Below are 19,244 nucleotides of genomic sequence, written 5' to 3' on the forward strand. Positions count from 1 at the left end.
TGCTTCTTGAATGAGACCTCTTCTAGAGGGAAGGACAATGTGTCCCAAGCATTAATTTAATTGAATTCCATGTAGAGCTTTTGTCGCAGACGCAGTCATGGTTAGCAATATTGGCCGATTCCGATACGAATCGGCTTAATCGGAATGGAGGGGATCGATACGATACTCATTTTCGAATCGCGGATATTACTATATATTCGCGGCAACTTACTCTAACTCGATCGAAATTAATCGATCAGAATTCGTAATGCATGGTATCGGCTGATATATCTGAATCAATGCGGAGTCAATTCGAAAATTTTTTCAGATTTAGCTTTTTTTTTTTGTTGGTATTTTCTAATTTTAATAAATTTTTTCAGATTTTTTAAAAATTTTTATGTGTTATAATGTGCGTATCGCCTGATATTCAACCAATATATCGCAACGGATATGAAACAACCGAGACCGTAACCATGATCCACGACAGCAAACCGTGGGTGCAGTACAAGATGGACCTTGTAGAAAATTCATCCACAGCGATTCTCACGTGATTCCCATGCAATCATTCATACGCCCAAGGGAAAAGGATCCAACTGGGCACATTCTTATTTCTTTTGTTTTGTTTGTATGAATTGATTCAGATGGGCACATGGATTGTGAATAAGATCAAGGGACCCTTGAAGGGACTCAGAGGTCACTTGATCAACGAATGGAAATCAGTCCCCGTACGAGGGGAGGGCCGAGGAAGGCTACTCAACGACAAGATTTCGTGTGATTCATGGCTCCACGCCTTCCAATCAAAGCCACATCTTCTCCAGTCTCCATAGTCCACAGCAGAAGAATTATTGCTCTTTCAAAAACATCACCATTCTTCCAATTATTGCTTACGATCATACTCCTAAGTATTTCATTGATTCATATAGAATTTCTTTTGAATGCCAAACGCATGAAAAACTCCAGCCCACCTCTAGTTTGAAAAGAAACTTGGAGAAACAATAAGATAAATAGATATATTGATGCAGCTGATTTTCGAATATTGGAAAATACTATATGTCAATTAAAAATGATAGGAGTGCTAAAGGTTCAGCCGACAAATGGTCCCAAAAGTGAGAAAGCAGGATAGATTTTTAGGTGCAGGAAAGCTATGGCCAAAAATGTCATGCTGCAAAGAAAACTAGCAGGCAAAAGGTGTCGTCGGAGCGGTGCGGTATCCCAGGAGAAGGTCCCATGGTGATGGATACTGGTAGGAAGAGGGACAAATTCTTAATGTACATATGGGCTTATTTCACTTTTTCCATGTGCGGGTGAAGATTTGCGGCAGTGCATGAATGATTAGACTATACGCCCATGCAGTGTTTGAACTTTGAAGTTGAACAAGCATTTTCTCATGTATATCAATTGAAAGACTGAATTAGAGGGAACTTAAATAAATTGAGCTCTGAAAAAATATATATATATATATGACAGAAAATCAAAATAATTTTACCGTGTATGTATAAATATCAACATCATAGTTCATAGATGTAAGCCATTAGTTATTTTCGATATACATAAAAATAAATTAAATTGACTAAATGTTATCATTTGATTGGTCGTTTTTCTCATGATTTGACCGGGTTTTGGCAATCTAAATGTTGTAATATAATAAATTTTAGAAAAATTATTAGAATGGTCCTTCACATTTCCAAAAAAAAAAAAATCTTTTTTGGTCCCTTGCATATAAAATGCTGTAAAATAGTCTTTTACGTATAAAAAATGTATCAATTTAGTTTTAGAACTTATTTTTGACCAAATTTCAAGCTTAAAAAACATGTCTCCCACCAACTAACTTGCAATTATCTCCCACCAACTAACTTGCAATTATTTCCCACCACTCTCCCTTGATCCCTTCCCCCTCCTCCTTTCCATCTCCCTCACCAAACCCATCTTCTCCTACTCCAAAATCTCTCCTGAATTTGATCTTTGAAGGCCAAATCTTCTTTCTATCGATTTGCCCCTCTATCCTTCCTAAAATCGCCCTCCCAAGATGTTGGCAATGAAAATGTAAGAGGGCAGCAAGTTAGTGGGAAGAAAACGAGAAGTGAAGGTGGTGGAGAGCGAATGTGAGAAAAGCGGAAAAGGGTGATTGTACGTGTGACTTATTTTTAAAGGAGATTTTAATCATGTTTTAATTTTACTCCTAAAAGCATGATCACGTTGCTAGGGTGTAATTCTTTTTTGTGCAAATTTAATTGGGCATAGGTTATAGGATCAAGATGGTGCATAGGTTAATAGGAGAAATTATCTTGTACGATTTTATGTGTAAGAGATCAAAAAAAGAATTTTTTGAAATGTAAAGGTCCACTTTGGTCATTTTGCCAAACTTTTAAGGAATATACCATGATACCCCTATTCATTTTCTTCATTTACTCGTGTGTTAGTAACTTTTTTTTTTTTTATTAGACGGCAATAGTTAATCTAATCTAATTTTACTCTTATTCTTACTCTTATCCTAACCTACCTTGGAAGGGAAGAGACTTAATGGGATCTAAAAAAAATGAGATCTAGAGAAATGGATGGGGACTGAATCACCATCTAATTAGACGAGTACATTGCACGCCTATATGAATTTGAAAGAAGTTACGTATAGTAACACATTGATAGGAGACAAGTACATTACATACTTATATAAATTTGGAAGAAATTAGTTATAGTGACAATAGTAACACATTGATGCAAGACAAATATAGTGCATGCTCATATGAACTTGGAAAAAGTCACGTACAGTGATAAAATTTAAAACCTTAATCTTTTATCCTACCATGACTTAAAGCGTTTGTAACAGCGAACAGGCCAAAGGGCCGTTGGTTCCCACGTGGTAGTAGCTGCCCCCGCCAAACCTAACTCCCTCAGGCGCCTTTGACTCCCCCCAGTTCTGCCAACCAAACACATCTCATCATTTATTTAAACCCTCCAAAACTCTTCCTCTTCTTTTATAAAGCCAGCCACCAGCCACTGTCCTCGTCCTCCTCTGCCGCCATTTCCTCCCTGATTTCTTGAACAAAAAGAGCAAGAATTTCTGAAGAAATTCAGGGAGAAAAACAATGGCTTTATCAAACACCTCAGCTTTAGCTTCAAAATCACTTCTTCCCTCCTACAACCAACCCCATCAGCCCAGTTTAGCTTTCCTCCTCCCAAGCTCCACCGCCAACAGCCTCCCGCAACCCAAAATCCGCCACCCCATTTCTGCCGTTCACGCGTCGGAGCCAGCTAAGACCCCTGTTACATCCACTGCTGCTACCAAGGCTGCGCCATCTGTGGCGGCTAGACCAGGGAAATGGAGTGTGGATAGCTGGAAAACCAAGAAGGCTTTGCAGCTGCCTGAGTACCCAAATCAAGAAGAGTTGAAATCGGTTCTTGAAATTATTGAGGCTTATCCTCCATTGGTCTTTGCTGGTGAAGCTAGGAATTTGGAGGAGAAGCTTGCTGAGGCTGCGTTGGGGAATGCTTTCTTGTTGCAAGGTGGGGATTGTGCTGAGAGCTTCAAGGAGTTTAATGCTAATAATACACGGGATACTTTCAGAATTCTTCTTCAGATGAGTGTTGTTCTCATGTTTGGTGGTCAAATGCCTGTGATTAAGGTAAATGTATCCCTATCCATATCCAATCAATCTCGCTTTTATTGTTTTCTGCTATTTATTTCTACTGGAGATGAAATGGGATGAAATGGGTTCTTTCTATTTGCTGTTATTAAGGTATTTGTACGCGATCAAGATCACTTTTTTTGAATTGTTTGATTTGGTCTTGTTATTGGTGGATATGAATATTTATTTAAATTTGTGTTTCATTAGTGTAATTGACAGTTGAGATTTAGTACTACTGCAATATGAATGATTACATTAAAGGTCAGACAGGAACTTCTTGCTTTTTAGTTAGAGATGCGTTCTTCAAAGGGAGAGTGTGTAGAAGTCTTTAGCCGCTAATGTCAGCGCTAGTAATTATAGGAATGTCTGAAAACTTTTAAAAGAGTTATTTTAGGTGTCCAAAGTTATCTTATGCTCAAATTTTCATACGAGTCTGGTATAACATTATGATATGCTGCCACCACTTCTTCTTCTTCTTCTTTTGGTTTTTATTTTTTTGGGGGGGGGGGGGGGTTGGTTTGTGTGTGGAAGATGGAATAGCTGTTTGATGGAAGTTCAAGTCTATTTGCAAGTTCATTGTTATTTTTGTTGTATATTAAGATCAAATTGATTCTGGTGGTATTAACTAGTGGTGACAATTAAATGTATGTAGGTTGGAAGAATGGCGGGACAGTTTGCAAAACCAAGGTCAGACCCTTTTGAAGAGAAGGATGGTGTAAAGCTGCCTAGTTATAAGGGAGACAATATCAACGGTGATGCTTTTGATGAGAAATCGAGACTTCCAGATCCTCAGAGATTGATAAGGGCCTACTGCCAATCTGCTGCAACTCTCAATCTTCTAAGGGCCTTTGCTACTGGTGGTTATGCTGCAATGCAGAGGGTCACGGAGTGGAATCTTGATTTTGTGGAGCACAGTGAACAGGGAGATAGGTGTGTGAAAGAATTTAGGAACAGAGAGAAGTTTTAGGACATCTCAGATAACCAATTCTTGGCATTCTCAATTCTTTTTTTGACTAAGTTTTTAGAAGATGGAGGAATTATATGGTTCAGACAAGAAGATAAAACTCAACTCTTGCCTTTCAACCATTTTAGCATCTACTTTGTCAGACTTAGTGCATATGGCAATTTGTAGTTGGAACTGTCCTTCAAACTTTCTTAACATGTTATGTGTGCTACTGGATTGTTTGGCAGGTATCAAGAACTGGCTCACAGGGTTGATGAAGCCTTAGGGTTCATGGCTACTGCCGGACTTACTATTGACCACCCTATCATGTCATCAACTGAATTTTGGACATCCCACGAATGCTTACTATTACCTTATGAGCAAGCACTTACCAGGGAGGATTCAACTTCTGGACTTTTCTATGATTGCTCTGCTCACATGCTCTGGGTTGGAGAGCGCACAAGGCAACTGGATGGTGCCCACGTAGAATTTTTAAGAGGAGTTGCTAATCCTCTTGGCATTAAGGTATCTATGGTGTTTATTGTCTTTAAAAACTTTATAAACTGATTGAACTATGGTGCTAATCCCCTTGGAACTGAAGTATGCGTGGTGCTTATTCTATTTAAATATTGGAATTGTCTAGGAAATAATTTGAAGCAGAATTTGCCTCCCTGCCCCAGAATTGTCTCCCATTTCTCTTGCATAAAAGAAATTCAAGTAGCTGATTCATTTGGCTCTGTTTGCAGTATGGTTTATTATATATGGCAATCTTGTGCATAGACAACACTTTTATCAGATGTAATTGGTTTCCCAGCAACCCTTAGTTGTTATAGTATCAACAGAGTATGTAAGCTAGATCTGTCTCCCTCCAATTTACCAAAGAGGGGGTAAAATTTCCATTGTATTGTTGTCTGCTATTTCTGGTGTTATACTATGCTATATGTGTGACTGTTCCATGCGCAACTTTATACCTTGTAGAAGTGATGGACTGACACATAGGTGGGGGACATTGGGCAGATGTTGCGAGAAACTTTTAAAGTACATTTCAGCTTTAAAATCAGCATTACTAATTTTTTCTTCCATGTTTATTAAATTTTTAGCAAGTATCTTCAAAAGATTGCTCAAGCAATTAAATTTTTTAAATTAGATTGCTCAACACTACTAATTTTTAAATTTGGTGTTATGAGTAGCAGTAAGGATAATGTTACATTGAATATTTTCTCAAGCAATTAAAGGCAATATGGATCTTCAAATTCTCAAGCAAAAAATGATCCACCTGTACTCTGAGCTACGTCTACATATTGATGATGTCGTCCTGTGATATCAGGAAACTAGTTTATGTTGCATTTCTTTAATCCTAAAATAATGTGTAATTGCAGGTGAGCCAGAAGATGGATCCAAAGGAGCTAGTTAACATCATTGAGATTCTAAATCCAATGAACAAGCCGGGAAGAATTACTGTAATTGTTAGGATGGGTGCAGAGAATATGAGGGTTAAACTTGCCCATTTGATCAGGGCTGTTCGTGGAGCCGGGCAGATTGTCACTTGGGTCTGTGATCCTATGCATGGGAACACAATCAAGGCACCCTGCGGACTAAAAACTCGTGCTTTTGATGCAATATTGGTATTATATACTCTTCTTTTCTACTTAATGTTAGTTATTTATGTCAATTTGCTTTCCTGTCTTTGGTTGTGGCTTCAAAACCTGAAAGTGAGAAATATGTGATGATTTTTGTATCAAACTTCCCAAAAATCTGCATTTGAAAAATCTTCTCTGAATTTTGTGACCTTTCCATAACAACTCTATGAGTTTTCGGAAATTGACTCCTAAATGGTTCCTTTTTTCCCACAAAAATGGAATGAAGAAAAAGTGACTAACTAGTTGTTCTTTTGATAAATAACAGACTTAAACTCCTTAGTAGCATACTGTCTTTCTGCAACTTATATTAAAATTTTAAGTTGGTTGTTATCCATATTTAGGTTAATGAGAACATTCTCAACAACAAAATTTGTGGTGTTCTATAGAGTTTAGGCCAAATGACAAGTTTATTGGAATACGATTATTGGTGGTAGGTGGAAAAGTAAAGTCTCAATTAATCATCACAAAAACTCCAAAATGGGGCACTTGTTATATTAGTGGTCCACTGCTAGGTCTTGGTCCTCTTGGATGTCAGGTCGTAATAATTTGGTGACATTTGATTGTGATCAGTGGGATCACCTTCCAATTATGTTTTGAAAATCATTAATGGACATGGAGTAGTTTGCATGTGACTGCATGTGTACTCGGAAGAAAAGAAGCAACAAAGAATCTTGCAGATGTAACCCGTATCTCATTTTGATCTTCTTAGTTTAGTATATTGGAAATCTATATGGACAACACCATGATGTTACATATGTGTTGGCAGGCTGAGGTTCGAGCATTCTTTGACGTGCACGAGCAAGAAGGGAGCCACCCAGGGGGAGTTCACCTGGAAATGACAGGGCAGAATGTGACAGAGTGTATTGGGGGGTCAAGGACGGTAACATATGATGACCTGAGCTCTCGCTACCACACACATTGTGACCCACGGCTTAATGCTTCTCAGTCTCTGGAACTCGCATTCATTATAGCTGAACGGTTAAGAAAAAGAAGGATTGGAACTCAGCGTCTGCTCTCCTTGAGCATGTAACTAGGATATCTGCTCAAACCTTTGTCATCTGGCAAACTAATTAAGAGCAGCCTACTTTAAGCTTAAAGAAGGTATGTCAGTAAGCAAACAATGCACAGTTGGGTGGATTTAGATAGGTTTCAATATTGCTGAGAATCAACCTTTGCTTTGGTTGCAACCCCACGCTGGATTTCTGATTTGTTTGAACTTCTGATGAACAAATCTTTGATGGGGTCTAACCTGAATTGAAGCTGCAAAGAGCAAAGAATTCTGCATTGCTTATTTTGGAGAAGCTCAGGCTCCAGTAATGGTATCCATTTGAAGCTGGCATATATGAGAGGATTTAGTCTGTACTACGAGTTTTATGAGTTTGTTTGCTGTTTAAGTTGGAAGTTTGTTTTTGGCTTGCTTTTCATGTTTTGATGTATCATCACTGCTTTTGCTCGTGAAAAAATAATAGAGTTGTTCAAGAGCAAGCAGTTTTTGTAAGTTGTTTTTACCTCAAACTACTATGAGTGTTTTTCTCCAAATTTACATAAATTTATTTTTGTAATACTTTACAAGTGAATTTTATGATCTGCTAATTTAAAGTTTGAACGTTAAATTATTGGGGTATGTATGTCATGACACACAAATCTAATGCGGATTGCCAGGAAAATGTGAAAAGAAATAAATGAAAATAAGGAATCATTGTCTCGGAGGGCTGCAATCAGCTCCATCAATTGGGCCAGTTCAGGACAAAAGATAGGTTAGTAGTACTTTAAAGCTAAAAGATGGAAGGAAAAAATGAAAAAGAATGGAATTAATAGTATCCTAGGTGCAAAAAGAAAGAATGGAATTTGCACCTAGAATAGGATACATCTTGTCCGTATAGGCTGCTTCAAATTGTCCGTCTTTGTTGCATGTTCATTACATCTTCTTATCAACCTGTTTGGATCCCTAAGTTCTTGAAATTTTAATTGAAAAATATAATATAGCGATGAGATTGCATAATTTGTATATGAAAAAACAAGAAAGTGTTTTGAGTTTTGTGAAGAAAATTAGAGAGAGATGTCCTACCGACACCAAATCAAAGTTTGTTTCCACCAAGCGCAATGGACAACAATAAAGTTGCCATGGAAATTCTGTCACACAGAGACCAAATCAGTTGTCTTTCTTAGTCTTCAAAACCTGATTTACGTGCACAAATTTCTTGCTGCATATGAAATTTAAATGGACCAATTTGGTGGATTGGTTTGTAAATTGTGACATTATAATTTGTTTGAAGGGAAAATCATCCAAAACGTCCCTCACATTTTGTAAAATAACTTTTTTCGTCCCTCACTTTTAAAAGTGTAATTTTATGTCCCTTACATATTTACATCGGTCAAATTTAGTCCCTAACTAGGTTTCCGATCATTTTTTGACCAGAATCCATCACGTGCAAGGCACGTGATCATTTTTGAAGCGTAAATTTGTTAAATTATATTTTACATATCTGATCTATAGTCCTCCACATTTTATAAAACAAATTTTTTCGTCCCTTACATTTTATAAAATGATTTTTTCATCCCTCACATTTCATAAAATGAATTTCTCCATCCCTTACATTTCAAAAAATGAATATTTCCATCCCTCACTAATTATGTATGTGAGGGAAACCCTAAAAAAAAATATATGTGTGTGAATACATTTTGTTTAAACACATGTATATGTCTATTTGATTTTGCTTAATAATACGAATAGCATAAATATATGTATGTGTCTATTTGATTTCACTTAACAATACGAATACCATATATTATACGTGATCATTTGATTTCATCTAGTATTAGCTAGTAAAAAATCTTGCATTCATTGTCAAGTTGGCCAATAAAACTATTTTCGATCAAAATACAATAAGAATATGCAAATTAAGGTTCTATTGGTAAATATTAGTCATAATCATACAAAAAGAGAAGATAGCCCACAAGTTGGGCCCAATTACATACATGTATTTATGCTATTATTATTAAGCAAAATCAAATAGACATATACATGTGTTTAAAAAAATGTATTCACACACATAATTAGTGAGAAATGAAATATTCATTTTTTGAAATGTGAGGGATGGAGAAATTCATTTTGTGAAATGTGAGAGATGAAAAAAATCATTTTATAAAATGTGAGGGACGAAAAAATTTATTTTATAAAATGTGGAGGACTATAGATCAGATTATGTAAAATATAATTTGACAAATTTACCCTTCAAAAATGATCACGTGCCTTGCACATGATGGATTCCGGCCAAAAAATGATCGGAAACCTAGTTAGGGACTAAATTTGTCCGATGTGAATATGTAAGGGATATAAAATTACACTTTTAAAAGTGAGGGACAAAAAAAGTTATTTTATAAAATGTGAGGGACGTTTTGGACGATTTTCCCCTGTTTGTATTACTTTCATTACGATGATTCTTGTAATCTTATGAGAAAAATCCAAGCTCTTTGGTGAAAGAACCAGCAAAGCTTCAAGTATAAAGAGCAACAAGAAATCCCACATGCAATAAACTTGCGTTGTTCAGCTGTTTGAAACCAACTTACATTATAATATCTCATGGCTCAAAATATTGATAGAAAGTCTCTCTTTTATCTATTTTTTGGGGTAATTTCACGTACCTCCCTTCACCAAAAGAAATGAATATAATAGCCCTTGAATGAGCAAAAGCAAAAATTTCTTTGGAGAAAGATTGAAAGAGAAAAAGGAAGAAAAGAACCTAGCTCCCCTCTTAGAAAATCTTCTCCCCATCCCAATCATTGAAAAAAGTATTTAAAAATCACTTCTATTCAATTCTTACTCTTTGATTATCCAATTTTATTTCACTCACTTTAAATCTAAATATTCATCTCTAAACCTTTTCTAGGCATTTAAGATAAAAATATTTTTCATCTTTTTTTGAAAAATTTATCACAAGAATTTATGAATTGTTTAGATGTGAGTATCTAGTCATATAGTAGTGCGATGTTTTGGGTTTGATTTATCACAAGAATTTATGATTTTTTTTTAATTTTTACTGATGTCATATTTTTGGGTTTGATTTGTTACAGAAATAGTAGAAATAAGGGAGGTGCGTGGAATTAATGAAACTATAAGGGGTCTAGCTGTAGTTGCCATATACCTCAGGGGAGGTATTGGAAATTATCCCTTCTTTTTTTCTGGTTAAAGAAACCTTCTTGTTTTCCTGATGCCTGCAAGAATTCCAAACCTCAAGCTGTTCCAATTAACATTTTAAGCCTTCTGTCCCACGTCAACAGGTATGGCAGCATAAACAAGCAGAAAGGAAAATTTATGGTCTAGTACTGCATGAGCCAGAAATTGCAACAATAGAAGAAATACAACCCCGAATTGAACAATAAGATACAAATTCAAGAACTTCGAGGCTTCTGCAGCTGCTATTGACAATTGTAGAGGGAATTTATAGTCCAGATTGAGCCACATTCAGCTCACTCATTTCAAATGTTGAGAAAAACCCTTTTTTTTTCCGTAATTGCTTTTGAATAGAAGTCTAGATCGGTACCACATCAAATCATCCAATCTGGTTCTATCATCTGCGGCGGTCGCCACAGGGTAACCAAATCCAACGCAGCTGAGAGATTACCTGTCTCAGTCTCACCTGAAATCCCTGCATCTTTTGAGAATGCAGTCTTCTGGTGCAGGTTTTTTGCGAAGCCGAACTTCGTGTAAACTTCCCAAGTCGCTGCTCCCAAGCAACATATCGATCATCGTGAAGTTTCTCATTGCAAGCTTGAGCTGTGAAAAAGAGAAAATCCTTAAATTGTGGAAAGCCGAGATCTCCCCTCAGGTATAACTCCTCACTCCTACTAGCTGCTGCTGCTGAGTATCCATTGTTCCCTGATAAAACTACTAATCCACGTCATTTGTAGCACAAAGAAAGAACACATCAAGACAGGCATTTCCGCGTGGATGTGTCCCTCCTTAGAAGAAGATTTTAGAAAATAATCTTTAGATATGTATTCTAACTATCCTTGTATCAAGCAACGAAACTAGCAACTAAGGAAGATTCTTGCATCAAGAAGACAGCATAAAGGAAAAGCATAGAGCACGAATACTTATGTCCGTATAATTCAATTCTCTGATGACAATTATATTCAAATTACTAATTCAATCCGAAATTTTCCTAGAATTCACGGCCTTGGACAAGAAATAGACTACATAATATGCATATAATTATCTGAAAATGAGAAAACCCCGCCAAAAATTTCAATATCAGAAGCTACAAATTATGAACTTCTCTCAACTTTCTTGACAATCGATCTTACCCGGCAAAACGCTAAAATGGAATGGTGACGGCGATGGCGATGGCGACGGCCATGGCGATGCTGAAGAAGGATCGGTGGGAGTTCTTAGAGCACTCATCCGGAGCTCCTCTCGGCGCAGCGTGGCATCCACCAACCTTTCCCAGTTGTCGTAAACTATACCCATGTTTGATTATTGATGATACCACAATTTAGATGATTCTTTCAACTTGCCTGATGATTTCAAACCAAGTTTCAAGACCTCCAATACCTCCCAAAGTTACTAAAACTAGAAATTTGTTTTTCTCTATTTTTTTTTTTTTTTGCCTTGCTTTAGTTTGCTTATACCAACGCTTTTCTCAGTTATTCCACAGATTCTAAAAGACTTGGCGTAACGAGCAACAATGTTTGTTAAGCCCGGCGATGACTCGGGAAGTGTCATCCTTTAGACTCACTCCCCTATTGGAGGAAGATGGGGTCGGTGGGCATGGCTCTTCCACTGCATTAATAGGGCTCTAACTGGAAAAGGATGTTTCTACTGTTACTTTGAGAAGAGAATTGTCGGTTTGATGTGGGAATATTGACCTTCTATCTTTGATTTTAAGCAAGATTGTTGGAAAATAAACTCCAAAGACGTTCTTAGATAATTTTGAAAACCTCCTTTCGCATTAGATTTTTCAATAGTACTCCCGAGGTTTAAAAATTACGTATACCTTCCATGATTTTATTGTTTTGATAGTAAAAGCTATTCAGTGGCTAAATTTTGCATGAATAACTGAACATATCCTCATATAATTGTGAAGTATATTTTACTTTTCTATAAAATTCTTAAGAAAATTTGAAACATTCACAAATCACAAATCCACTTTCAGTTTTTTTTTGGTATTATTTTAAACTTTCCATATTCGCACCTTCCAAATCACTATCACTATCTCTATGACTATCTTACCATCCATTTTATTGACAACCAACCCTAGCACATTGCGTTTGGGGATAATTTCACAAACCTCCCCCCTAAAGTTTATGATGATTGCAGGGAATACCCTCCAGGTTAAAAAAATTACATAAACCTCTCTTGGAAAATAGTTTGGGGCACACTTTGCTAATGTAAGCAAAATATCCCCATTGATAATCCTATATAGCCCTTAGAAATAAAATTCCTTTGTAATTTTAAACCTGATATATTGCCACATATTTTAAGAAAACTATCTATCAAATTCATTTCTCTTCCATCAAATAAAAAAATTTACACGTACGAACCACAAAAAAAAAAATCTTGGATACCAGTTAAGTAAGTAACCTAGTTTTGTAGGAGTTTACAATTTTTTTTCCAATTTAATATGATATGATGTAAAATTGGATTGAGGTGATTTGAGTGGTTAAAATGAGAAAGAATCTATTACTCTTGCTCTTCTTTATTTTCTCTCTCTCTCTCTCTCTCTCTCTTTTTTAACGATTTGTTAAGTTTAATTTTAAAAATGCATCACTTCATGGAGGTGTTAAATTGAGTAATTCATGAAGGTTGCTTTTATCATTTTAACGTGAAAGGTACTATCTGCAATTGTCATAAACCTCAGGGGAGGTTTGCGAAATTATCCCTTACGTTCAAGCAGAATCCATCGTTTGTGAGTTGGTTTACAATATTATTGTTAAATTATAATTTGTTTGTATTACTTCTACTATTCTGTATTTCTTGTAAACTTAAAAAAAAAACCTACAACTTTAGTAGATAGAGTAATAAGAAATCTCACATGTAATAAACTTGTGTTGCTCAAATATCTGAAAAAAAAAAAAAAATTTCCATGATCAAGTAACATGTTTGAGGGGTCAATATATTGATAGAAACCTTGTATCTCTTTTTTCTGCTTAAAAGAACTTTGTCTTTCTGATGCGTGCAAGAATACCAAACATCCATCAGCTTCAATTAAATTCTTAATCCTTCTCTACCATGTAAGCGATTTTATGGTAGAGTCCCCGAAGAAATACTCACTTCTAAGTACCAAATAGGTCATCCCACGGCAGCCCTTTTGCATAAATTCGACAGAGAAGAAGTAGTTGTTGGTCCCAACAATGATCAAGGAGCTTAATTTGATACCCAAATCCTTTGGGCCTTTTGTTACTAGGGTCTTCTGAGGGATATTGGTGAACTACTAAATGAATATGCAAGTGGAGAGAATTAAAAGAAAAAAAATAAATAGCCAAATCGGACAAAGGAACTAATATTTCAAGAGAACCAAAAAAAAAACAAAAGTACAAGCAATCATGTAGAATGGCAATGGCCACCTGGTTGGCTGGGTGGTTCTCGAAGCCAAGTGCATAAATACCCAATCGGGGTGACTCATTAATCCTGAACCAATCCTCATCTCACAACAATAATTGAAAGAAAAATAAGTAGTAGTGACAAGAGAAAAAGAATGGCTGATAGGTTGCAATTTATTCATTTATTTTATTATTAATTTTTCCTATTACCTGACCTGATGTGAATTAATTATTAAATTCTACTCGCTTTTCGTAATTTACATTTATTTCAGGGAGTAGAACAAAAATATCACAATCAAGACTAATTTGACAGTCATCGGGAAAGAGTTCAAATAACAGGCAATCAAGAGCATTTTTGGAACAAGGAGATACAAGACCTTTTTGGTAATTTGCAGAAACGGCATTAAAAAGAGGGGACGAAGGGCTGAAGTCGAGCATCTTCTTTCCCCCGGGGGAGCCGCCGCACAGTAGGGAGCTGGCTTCCCTCTTAGTTTTTCCGTTCTTTAGTTTAGCCTAGTTTCCTTTGACTTTTCCATTTTTCGTCATCTAGTAGGGACTTTTCTTTCTTGGCTTGTGGTAGTGGAATTCTTCTACGGATGTCAAGAGCAAAATTGAAAAAATTGAAAGAAACTTTGACTTTTCTTCATCTGAACCCTTAGCAATTGCTTTTGCTTTTTCGTATGTCATCCGAAGGGAAACAGAGGGCTACCTCTTGTAACTTTGCTATCTCTTCTTGATTGGAGCGAATTGCATTTCCCAATTTGGGAGTTGATGGCCGCGACTCTTGTTTCAATTTTGTGTGGATTTTGTTCATCAATTATGAACTAATTTCCTCACTCTAGTCAAGGGACAACGGATGCTTTGGGTCGCCTAAAATTGTGAGATCGATTTAATTTAATCTTCTCCTTTTATTTATTGGTATTCGCATATTTTTTAATTGCTATGCTTATGGTTATTTAATTAATTGATTGTCTTGGATCCGGATAATTAATTGATTTGATAATCTATTGTCAATTGGGACGTTAAATCCGTAATTGTTTAATTGTCTCAAAATAGTGATAACTGGCATGATTGGGTTTGTGTCAGGGGAATATGCGGGCTAATCTGAAATAACCCTGGTAGTGCGTTATTTGGTTAGAATAGGGCTCCTCTAATTTGTAAGGCAATTGGGGAATTAAATCTTATGGGCGTACCTAAAATTATTTCTCAATTAGGGCAGTGATTAACGGGCGTACCTTAATCACCGACACAGTAAGGAGGGGTTGACTGTCATCGCTTGTTTGGTAGTTATAACCTATTTATTGATAAATAATTGGAATTGCCTTTGCTTCAATGATCAATTAGGTGAACCATTGCTAAAGTTATTTCTTGGCTAGATCCTTAATTATCACTCGTTTGATTTTAGTAAATTGTTATTTAATTTCTAGTTGGCTATTTTATTTTTATTATTTTACTTTTAGTTGAATTGTTTTAATTGTCACCCCTGATATAAAAACACCCCCTTGTCACTGTGAATTTGGAAAGGAGCAAGTACTCCCAGTCCCTGTGGATTCGACTCTACTCACCGCTATCTACAGATATTATTTTTAGTTTGAGCAGATTTTTATTATTGCACAGGCTTCGATAACCTGTCAATTTTTGGCGCCGTTGTCGGGGACTGGTGCCAGATTAATTTGTTCATTTTTGAGTTCACCTTGTTTTCATTTTTAATTTATTTTTCTCTTATTTTTTTTATATAGTTTATGGCTGCTAACATTTCGTATTTTGATGATAGACTGGATTTTATTCCTGAATGGGGTTATGAGACTCATGTTTTTCCTAATGATCAATGGGCTGTTGCAAATTGTGGAACTTATTTTGACTCAGGTTATTTGTGAGAACCCGTAAATTCTTCTTAATAATTTTCCTAGGGTTTTTCCCCTTTAATTGCATGTTTTCTGGCTTAGGAAAAATTTTCCTGGTGAATTTTATGAGTAATTATGTTTTTAGATGATTTTTCTAGTATTGGAGAGTTTTTAAAAAATTACGGATATATAACGGACGTGGGACCCACTAGTGCGAAAAGTTCGGAAAAATTCGGCCAATTAGGTTAAGTTTTGGATACTGGTTGAAATTTATCGGGTGTTAAGAGATAAGTGGAGGATGAGATGTGATTGATGTGAGAGGGAAAAAGAAGGATAAGGATGCATTTATGGAGTGACAAGTGTCACTTGGCCATTGGTTTCACTTGTAGGACAACCATTCACCTTTTTGACTAATTGATTAAATACCCCAAAAATCACCAAAAATTCACTATTTTCTTCTCCTTGTTGGTCGGATCTCTCTCTCTAGCAAAGGAAGGAAGAAAACTCTTCAAAGGTTGGCATCCATCTAGCTCAAATCATCCCAAGCAATCCCTTAAACTTGTTTCTACTTCATAAAACCTCTTCATTTGGTGTTGTTTAGTGGTTTGGTGAAGTGTTTGGAGAAGCTAAGGTGTCCAACAACTCTCCCTCTCTTGTTTACTAGGTGAGTGGTGATTGAACTTCCTCCTACACTTAATGAAGCTTAAGTTGTGCTTAGGGGTAGCTAAAGTGCTGAAATTTGTGGTTTATTTCTTGGTTTGAGATGAATTGGTGAAATTTTTAATTTATTGATGAATTTTCTGGTTTAATTGTGATCATGATGTTGTGGTTATCTATGATGGTTGGAATTGATGGCTAATGACTATAGTAGGTGTACATGATTGGTAATTGTAACCAATTTTGGGTTTGGAAGGAATTTGAGAAAGTTAGGGTTTTATATCCCCAATTCTGTCCGGTTTTGTATCTCATGGTTATGGGTCGAATTGGCCTTGGCTCAAAACATGAAAGTTGTAGGTATTGATGTTTTAAGGGTGCCTGTAAAATTTCAGGTCAATTGGAGTAGTGTAGAATGAGATAATCCGAAATTACTATTGCTGTTCTGGGTTCATCAGGATGTTAGAACTGCGTCTGAAATGGGTTGTTTTGGCTGGAATTGTTTTGGATTTGAATGTTGAGGTCTTCTGATGAAATGTAGCTTGATGTCCTAGCTACTATATTCCTTTGGAATTTCTGCATTTGGACCTGTTTAGACTGAGTTGTACTGATTACAGCATAGTGTAATTTGTAAACCTGCAATTACGGTTCTGGTTTGTTATTTGGCATATTGGACTTAGTTGTGCTGGGATTTGGACTGAGTGACCTTCTACATTGTTGTAGCCCTGGTTCTTAGCTTCGAAATGGTGGGTCTTACACCCTAATCCGATAATCGTAGTGCAATTTGTGCCATTACCGCAAAATGAGGACAAAACTGTTTTTTTGTTAGGGCCACATTAGTTGCATTTCCGCAATTTCTGGTTGCCTATGATGCTTATACATGCTTATGAAACCCTATTGGGGTTGTGATTGGCATTGCTTTATGATTCGTTATCGAGTCTCATTGTATTTATTTACGTGTTTTAGGACGTGACGAGGGTTCACGACGACCTTTTAACGACGGTGCATGAAACATCACCTACTTGAGTAGTGAGTATACTATTCACTTGAATGTTACAATGTGGCTTTGCTATATGTGATTTTGATGCCTTGAAGGCTTATTTGGCTATTGGAATTGATTGAGGTGAGGGTGCACTTGACCGCCCTCACCCCTTGTGATACCGTTAATGACTGTTTACCGCTTCACTGATATACTGCACTTGCTATATGAGATATTGAATTCACTTCATGAAAAACTGATTTGGTGTCGTTTGGACAAGTATCCAACGGCCTTACTGTACTATTGAGCTCAACCCCGTTGGTAGTCAATTGAATCGAGCCGGCGAGGGCTTGGTCGTGAAAATTGACATGCCACGGGGACTGTACTGGGGAATCTTGTAGTAATGAGACTCTTGATTCCGGTAAACTCGAGTATTACCAAAAGCTACTGATTGGAGTGCGGGCCCGGTTGGGGTATGTTTGGTGGAAGGGATGGGAGTGAAGTGGGTTCTACGGTTGGTACTCATAAACGTTGACGGAGAGTCAATGAGATTGGATCAAGAATATAAGCGTGGAAATGGGCTCTTGAGAGCCGTCCGTATCCTTTTTACTGATTTGTTTTATTCCTTAGTTGTGTAATGAAAGGTTATGCTTAAGTGATCTTTGTTGCTTATGTGGTAGTATATCACTGGGCTTAAGCTCATTCCGTTCCATTTGTTTTCCTTACAGGGATATAATTACTTTTGGGATTGGATTGGATAGTCGATTGCCAAGTTGAGCTAGTGTAAATGTCTTTTGTTTAGCTCTTCGAATGAAACCCTAATGTGTATTGGATTCAATGACTTTTGATTGGCAATCCGAACATGTATATCCATGATGAATAGTTTTTGACATGCCAATTTGGTTGTAAATGTTGAATTGCAATGTATTAATGTTTGGTGGGATTTCAGATTTTACTATTCCAGGCACTATTCATCGTTTTCGTTTTTTTTTTTATATTTTGTTATTTTGGTTCTTGTGGCTTGTTCGAGCGCGCTTTTACTTTCCCGAAACGTTTTAGATCGCGTGTTACTGCTCGTTAGTCCTGGCGAGAGTTGGGCAGGCAATCCGCTAACCCCTTTGGTTCGCCTTAGGGGAAGGTGGGGCTGTTACATTATTCAACCGACACATGCCCCGCATTTCAAGATAATCTAAGGGCTCCAATTGATACTTTTGGAAATTTTTCAACTCGATTTCAAACGTGGTATGATTCTTACCCAAACAAGTATGATCAAGGATGGTGGGATAATTCCAATTTTAATTATGCGACCAGGCCAATGAATTTTCAACAGCAAGAGTCTCAACAACCATCATTCATGTCAGGTATGTCTCTTCAGGAATTGATTGAATTATTTGCTACTAATACATATCGATTTCATCAGGAGACACAAGCGAGCCTTCGCGACCTGAAAGATCAAATGAATCAATTGACATCCAAGATAGCGCGATTAGCTTCTCACCTTGAAGAATTGCCCGCACAAACCAATATCAACCTTGAGGAAGATGAGAGTGCAATTGTCCGGCCAAATGACATGAAACTGCAAGAGTTTCAAGAAAACGGATTTAAAGATGCAGTTGAAAAGGAAGTTGAAGTGCAAGAAATGAGACTCCAGGATCAACTCGTTCAAGTGAATGAATCCAGTGAACAATCTCCAAATGCGGTGACATCTCCTCCATTCCTTCATCAATATTCTCTTGACTCTTATTCTTCAATTCCTGTTAGTGAAATTGACTTTATTATATCAGAAAATTTTAAATTTCATGACAGGAATAAGTTAAAAATGGAGATGGCAAAATATCTTGAACCGATAAATGCGTGTGATGGAGGAGTGAGTGGAGAATGCAAATTATCGTTGACTTGTTTAGCGCCATTTACTAGTCCATGGAAGCCCGTAACTCGTGTGCTCAAGAATTACTCTATTTACGAGAGCTATCAGGACTATATAGAGGATGAAGCATTAAAACGAGGCACACGATTTTATCCTCCATGAACAAAACATGA

General features: G+C 36.7%; 2 protein-coding genes across 3 annotated transcripts; one reads left to right on the forward strand and one right to left on the reverse strand.

Annotated features, from left to right (window-relative positions):
* Positions 1 to 2,943: 2,943 nt before the first annotated feature.
* Positions 2,944 to 7,762, forward strand: LOC113777834 (phospho-2-dehydro-3-deoxyheptonate aldolase 2, chloroplastic-like). The gene is made up of 5 exons (XM_027323046.1): positions 2,944 to 3,599; positions 4,255 to 4,532; positions 4,794 to 5,070; positions 5,925 to 6,170; positions 6,952 to 7,762. Exons 1-5 carry the CDS (start codon positions 3,063 to 3,065, stop codon positions 7,213 to 7,215), a joined length of 1,602 nt encoding a protein of 533 aa, XP_027178847.1. The 5' UTR covers positions 2,944 to 3,062; the 3' UTR covers positions 7,216 to 7,762.
* Positions 7,763 to 10,487: 2,725 nt separating this feature from the next.
* Positions 10,488 to 11,964, reverse strand: LOC113778394. 2 transcript variants are annotated; one of them, XM_027323793.1, is made up of 2 exons: positions 11,493 to 11,964; positions 10,488 to 11,073 (listed from the first exon to the last, which is right to left on the reverse strand). In XM_027323793.1, the coding sequence occupies exons 1-2, from the start codon at positions 11,653 to 11,655 to the stop codon at positions 10,757 to 10,759; spliced, it is 480 nt and encodes a 159-aa protein (XP_027179594.1). In that variant the 5' UTR covers positions 11,656 to 11,964; the 3' UTR covers positions 10,488 to 10,756. The 2 variants fall into 2 exon arrangements, with proteins under 2 accessions (XP_027179594.1, XP_027179595.1); XM_027323794.1 differs by having other exon boundaries at positions 10,488 to 11,064; positions 11,493 to 11,960.
* Positions 11,965 to 19,244: the final 7,280 nt, after the last annotated feature.

The sequence above is a fragment of the Coffea eugenioides genome, chromosome 7 (genome assembly GCF_003713205.1).
Source record: "Coffea eugenioides isolate CCC68of chromosome 7, Ceug_1.0, whole genome shotgun sequence".
Lineage (NCBI taxonomy): Eukaryota > Viridiplantae > Streptophyta > Magnoliopsida > Gentianales > Rubiaceae > Coffea > Coffea eugenioides.

What these genes read in the sequence shown, in the direction of transcription:
- LOC113777834 (XM_027323046.1), top strand. Translation starts at nt 3,063, where the DNA reads ATGGCTTTATCAAACACCTCAGCTTTAGCTTCAAAATCACTTCTTCCC. An exon ending in CACAGTGAACAGGGAGATAG is followed by an intron (nt 4,533 to 4,793) that starts GTGTGTGAAAGA and finishes ATTGTTTGGCAG; the next exon opens with GTATCAAGAACTGGCTCACA. An exon ending in CTAATCCTCTTGGCATTAAG is followed by an intron (nt 5,071 to 5,924) that starts GTATCTATGGTG and finishes GTGTAATTGCAG; the next exon opens with GTGAGCCAGAAGATGGATCC.
- LOC113778394 (XM_027323793.1), bottom strand. Translation starts at nt 11,655, where the DNA reads ATGGGTATAGTTTACGACAACTGGGAAAGGTTGGTGGATGCCACGCTG. An exon ending in CCATTTTAGCGTTTTGCCGG is followed by an intron (nt 11,074 to 11,492) that starts GTAAGATCGATT and finishes GTGGATTAGTAG; the next exon opens with TTTTATCAGGGAACAATGGA.